Source organism: Myotis yumanensis, unplaced genomic scaffold, assembly GCF_028538775.1.
Source record: "Myotis yumanensis isolate MYYU_CA2020_CCGP unplaced genomic scaffold, mMyoYum1.0.hap1 SCAF_16, whole genome shotgun sequence".
In the NCBI taxonomy this organism is placed as follows: Eukaryota; Metazoa; Chordata; class Mammalia; order Chiroptera; family Vespertilionidae; genus Myotis; species Myotis yumanensis.
In genome coordinates this window covers 14,369,648-14,375,138 of record NW_027223767.1, presented here as the reverse complement: position 1 = coordinate 14,375,138, position 5,491 = coordinate 14,369,648, and the positions used below count along the sequence as shown (strand labels likewise).

The 5,491-nt window shown below is 54.1% G+C and overlaps 1 protein-coding gene across 1 annotated transcript; it reads right to left on the bottom strand.

Moving 5' to 3' along the window:
• Positions 1-1,616: 1,616 nt before the first annotated feature.
• On the bottom strand, positions 1,617-4,945 carry GP1BA (glycoprotein Ib platelet subunit alpha). Its single transcript, XM_070394415.1, has 2 exons — positions 4,610-4,945; positions 1,617-4,366 (listed from the first exon to the last, which is right to left on the bottom strand). Exon 2 carries the CDS (start codon positions 4,358-4,360, stop codon positions 2,264-2,266), a length of 2,097 nt encoding a protein of 698 aa, XP_070250516.1. The 5' UTR covers positions 4,361-4,366; positions 4,610-4,945; the 3' UTR covers positions 1,617-2,263.
• Positions 4,946-5,491: the final 546 nt, after the last annotated feature.

The window sequence follows — 5,491 nt, the reverse complement described above, 5'->3', positions numbered from 1 at the left end:
GTGCGATGTAAATCAGTCTCACTGTGGCAGCTGACTGGGTGAGGAGAACCAAAACCCAAGCACTGGGTCTTGCTTCCCAGCCACTTGGCCAAGAATGCGACAGATGCACAAGTCAGCACAAGTCAGCTCATGTAATCCCCGGGAAAGCCTCGGGTCTGGTGACTGCTTCTGTGGCCTAAAGAGGGAGGGAATAAAGAGTATGAGAAGAGAAGGCTGACTTGTGTGTTGGGGGGAGGGCGGGGGGCAGTGAGCACAGGAGCCAGACTCCCAAAGCCTGGAGTTTGAGGAACCCGAGACTTGATCTGGGCACTAGGCTGGGGAGAGTGACTGCCTTGTCTGCGTGACTCCCAGACCCTGGCCTCTAGGAGCCCCCAAACCTCTTGGGGCATAAAAGGGTATGAGAAGGTCAGCTGGAAGGAGGGTTGGGCAGTATGAGGTCTGAAGGCTTGTGAGCCAGGCCAGGGGACAGGCAGGCAGCAGGTGGGAGCTGTCCTCTTGGCAGAGCCTCTTGATAGAAGTGGAGCTCAGCAGCCTGGCATCGTGCTGGGCCCTCCCACCTCTGCCTGTCTTTAGCTGCTCCATGTACATGCTGGCCTGCGCCTTGTGGCCACTTTGAGACACTTGGGGTCTAAGTCTTATACTTAAGGAATTCCAAGTCCAGAGGGGAAGATGGCACAGGAGCAATTCGGGTTGCTGGAAGTGTAGCCATAGGCTTGTCTGGGTAACTTGGAGCACCCGGCTTTGCTTGGGGGAGGAGAGACCTGTGCACTGTAGCAGACTGGCTGGGGAAGAGGGGCGGGGCAGTTGTGGCTGACATGGCAGCAAAGGCTTAGAGGGGAAAGGCTGGGGAGCAGGTGCAATAGCCGGGACACAGGTGGTGAAGTGATTGTGAGATGGAGCTGAAGTGTTCAATGGATCAGTGCACAGAAGTCCTTGATTGTCACGCTCAGGAGTTTGTCCTCTGCCCAGGGAAGAATTCAGAGCAGGAGAAATTCAGTTGGATTTTCGAGTTAGGAAGATTCTTCCAGCACCATCTGGGAGAGGGGGTCTTCTCATTCTCTGGGCCCCAAGCCTAGGTTTGTGCTGGAGGCAAGGTAAGACAGGGCCCCATCAAATGTGGTGAGGAGAATGGGAGGATGTGGCACAAGGTGAGAGAAGTGGGTTTCATTAGCATGCGTCCTAGCTTGAGAGTAGGAAACGGACTACTCGGTAAAACCCACACCTCTCCTCTGTCCCACTCACCTGAACAGCGCAGGAAAGCTGCATTCCTGAGGCTGCAGGTGAGAGCAAGTACCCACCTTCACTCCTAGTGCTGCGGGCCACAGACAGGCCTCAGCGGTGTTACTAACCTCCAGGGAAACGTATGGTTCTTGATCTGGAACTGGTGCTTGGGGTGGCCTGGAGGGTGGTCGCCCCTGGAGGAGACAAGTAGGCACCCCAAGCAGGAGAAGTGCAATGTAAGGCTAGATCTTTTTGGGTGAGTAGTGCAACTAGAGTGGGGGTAGCTGGAGCCTTGGGAATGCCAAGGACAGGTGTCCCAGCCACTCTTCCTCTCCAAAATAACTTAATTTTTCTTTTTGAAATTATTTTTTATTATACAAATAATATGGTGATAGAAAACTAGAAAATGCCAAGCAGAGGAAAGGAAAACCATATTTATACCACCCCAAGACAATCAGGGTTCACATCTTGATAAATCTCTAAATTTTCAATACAGATAAACGTGAGGGCCACTATTCTATTTTTTTAAAATATATTTTTATTAATTTTTTTTTTTTTTTTTTTTTTTTAGAGAGGAAGGGAGAGGAATAGAGAGGTAGAAACATCAATCACTGATTGGCTGCCTCCTCCATGCCCCACACTGGGAATTGAGCCCACAACTCAGGCATGTGCCCTGACCAGAAATTGAACCATGACCTCTTGGTTTATAGGATGATGCTCAATCGCTGAGCCACACCAGCCAGGTTCTATTCTGGTTTTTATTTGCTTTTATCTAAAACTTCCCCAAAGTAGTAATAACCTAGTGGTCTGACACCCCCACCTACATCCAGTGTTTTTTTCTATGAACTACCCACTCCATCTCACTTCCTCTCCTGGCTTACTGGATTTGAGGTTATGTTCCTGTGGTATGAAGGGAAGGCTTCTGATAAGAAAGTAATTAAGACCTCCCCCTGACCCTGTGATTTTCACTAGCCCCCACCCCCCACTAGATCCCAATAAGAAAGCCCATGAGAGCCTCTCAAAGTCCCCACATCACCCAATCTCAGAGGCTGTGGCCAGAGTACCTAATGCCCACCGTACCCAGCAGGTCCTGACCACGACCCAGACTCAGGGCTGAGGGCCGCCGTCCTGCCACCAGAGGCCCCACACGGCCATTAGGCCGGATCCACAGGAAGAGGCTGGAGCGGAAAGTTGGGAGTGATCCTTGGAGGAAAAGCAGCCAGGCCCGGGGCACAGCCACTTGCCTTCCCCTCTGCAGCTCCAGATGTGTGGTGTGCTTGGCTGTGGTCAGGGCAACAGGCTGGCCAAAGTCCAGGGCCTGCGCTTTCATGTGCTGGACCCAGATCAGCAGCAGGATGAGGACCACAGAAGCAAACAGGAGCCAGAGGAGACCCAAGATGTAGAAGCCCAGGGGGAGGAGACAGCAAAAGTCGGGGTTGAGAAAAGGGTCGTTTCTGGAGCTATCCACATTCCCTTGAGCCAGTCCTCGGACCTTTTCGGCGTCGAAAAAGTCAGAGATGATTGTTGTGGATTTTAAGGGAGAGAGGGAGGTGGGTTCTGTGGTCAGTTCTGAAGTGGTCTGGAGTGTGCTGGGTTCTGAGGTTATGGGTTCTGAGGTGGTTGGAGTTGTGGTTTCTGGGGTGCTCGGGGTTGGGATGGGTTTTGGGGTGGTCAGGGTCGTGGTCTCTGGGGTGGTCAGGGCTGTGGTGGGCTCTGGGGAAGTTGGGGCTGTGGTGGGCTCTGGGGTGGTTGTGGCTGTGGTGGGCTCTGGGGTGGTCGGGGCTGTGGTGGGCTCTGGGGAAGTTGGGGCTGTGGTGGGCTCTGGGGTGGTCGTGGCTGTGGTGGGCTCTGGGGTGGTCGGGGCTGTGGTGGGCTCTGGGGTGGTCGGGGCTGTGGTGGGCTCTGGGGTGGTCGGCGCTGTGGTGGGCTCTGGGGTGGTCGGGGCTGTGGTGGGCTCTGGGGTGGTCGGGGCTGTGGTGGGCTCTGGGGTGGTCGGGGCTGTGGTGGGCTCTGGGGTGGTTGAGGTTTTGGTGGTTTCAGTCGTGGGTTTTGGAGTGCGGGAGAGTGTAATGGATTCTAACGTGGTTGGAAATGTGGTCTGTTTCTTAGTGGACTCACGAGTTGGAGGCAAATAGGGCATGTGGCTGTCTGGAGAAGCAGTAGATTCTGAGTAGCGTAGGCCCCAGTGAGTTGTATGGGCGTTGGTGTTGGTGATCACAGCCCTCGTGGTAGGCACCTTCTCACTCGTAGCGCCCTCGTCATACACATCATAGTCTAGGCCATCCACACTTTTGAGAGGGCCACAGTCCTTCCCTACGTAGTCAGAGACAGGTGTTGCCATATTGACACAGCGCACGCTCTTCACATTGGGGGTCATGGCCTTGTTTTCCGCACCCTCCTTCCATAAGTAGACACTGTCAGCATTGTCTCGCAGCCAGCGGCTGAAATAACGGATGCTGCAGTCACAGAACCAGGGATTATCGTGGAGAAAAGCGAAAGGCAGAAGGCGCTCTCCAAAGAAGCCCTCTGGTATTGTACGCAGCCAGTTTCTTTGGAGGTAGAGGGTGTCAAGCTCCTCCAAGCCATCCAGGAGCTCAAGGGGCAGCTCCGTCAACCGGTTTTCAGCCAGATTGAGCTTCTTCAGCTGGGGTGTGGGCGCCAGGAGCCGGGGTGGCAGACTCTTCAGCCTGTTGGAACGCAGGGAGAGCTCATGGAGGTGGCTGAGGCCATCCAGGGCACCGGGAGACAATGAGGACAGCTCGTTGAAGGAGACATCCAGGGTAGTGAGAGCTGGCAGTGTCTGTCCTAGTGAGGGCAGGCTTTTCAGCTTATTGTGGGGTATTTCCAGGGTCTCCAGCAGTGGTAGTTTCACATCGGCCTGCAGTTCGGTCAGCTGGCTGTCACCCAGATGCAGCTGCGTGAGCCTAGTCAGAGGCTCCAGGGACGCCATGGAGAAGGTGCGCAGGGGGTTCTCGCCCAGGCGGAGGATGGTGGTGTCTGCCGGCAAATCCGAAGGCATCGCCTTCAGACCCTGATTGTCACAGTTCACTTCCACCTGGCTGGCCACTCTGGAGACCTCACAGGCGGGGAAGGGATGTGAAAGGCTCAGTAGCAGGAGCAGCAAGAGGAAGAGAGGCATGAGGACCTGTGGGCAAGGGGAGTTTGAGTGGGTGCCTCACTGGCCCCAACATTCTTCCCCCAGGCCCTAGCCCTCGCTGAAGCCTCCGGGATACTTTCCAGAAACTTGGCTCCCACACCTCCCAACTTCCACTCCCCTCTCCTCCAAAGCCCTTGTCCCCCAAAGCCTTAACTGCTAGCTGCAGGTCCTTGGCTCTCATCCCTCCCTCAGACCCTCTCCCTTCCCCTCCCAACCCTAACCCCAGCTTACGGGCAGGCAGAAGGGCAGGCAGAAAAACCTCCAAAGGCACAGAGCTTCTTCCAGGGTGTGACTCGGTCCTTCTTTCTTCCAGCTCTAGGGAGGGCCTGGTCAGGGGCAGGAAGGGAATGGGGATGGGAGGAAGTGCCAACCTGATAGGGACTCCTGTGACCCAGTGAACAGTCTCCCTCCCGGACACAGGCCCTTATCACCCCCTTCCAGAGCCTTCCCCCAAGCCCTCCTTTTGGCTCTACTCTTTCCCACTTTCCTTCTACAGCAGGGAGATTGGGAGTGGATTTCTTTAACCACCACCCTCATCCAGCTTTTAGAAACCTCTCCAGCTGCCACTCTCACTTCCCCTCCACAGCTACATCGTTAGAGTCGCCTAATTTTAACCCTCACCTCCCTCTGCCTTCTCACCTGACTCTAGGCTGGTTTCACCCCTCCATTGTTTAGCGTTCTTGCCAAGATTGCCAGTGCCCCCAACCCCTCTACAGCCACTGGACACTTCTCCATTATTTTCCGCAGCCTGCATACTCACGGTCACACCCACCTTGGGACTCATAATAACACTAATCTTCCTGGTTTTCCTCTTACCTTTCCGGCTAGCCCTTCCCCATCTCCTTTGTGGATTCTTCCTCTGCCCTTCATGAAAATTAACCAGCCCCCAGACTTTGGTTCTTTGGGCCCCTTCTTTTTTTTCATGCTACACAAACCCCTGAGATTATCCTTGTCCATTCCCTTGCATTCAACTACCACTTGTACTCCAGTGACTTTTAAAATTTTATCTCTAGCCCAGACCTCTCTCTTTTAAAAAAAAATATGTTTTGTTGATTTTTTACAGAGAGGAAAGGAGAGGGATAGAGAGTTAGAAACATCAATGAGAGTGAAACA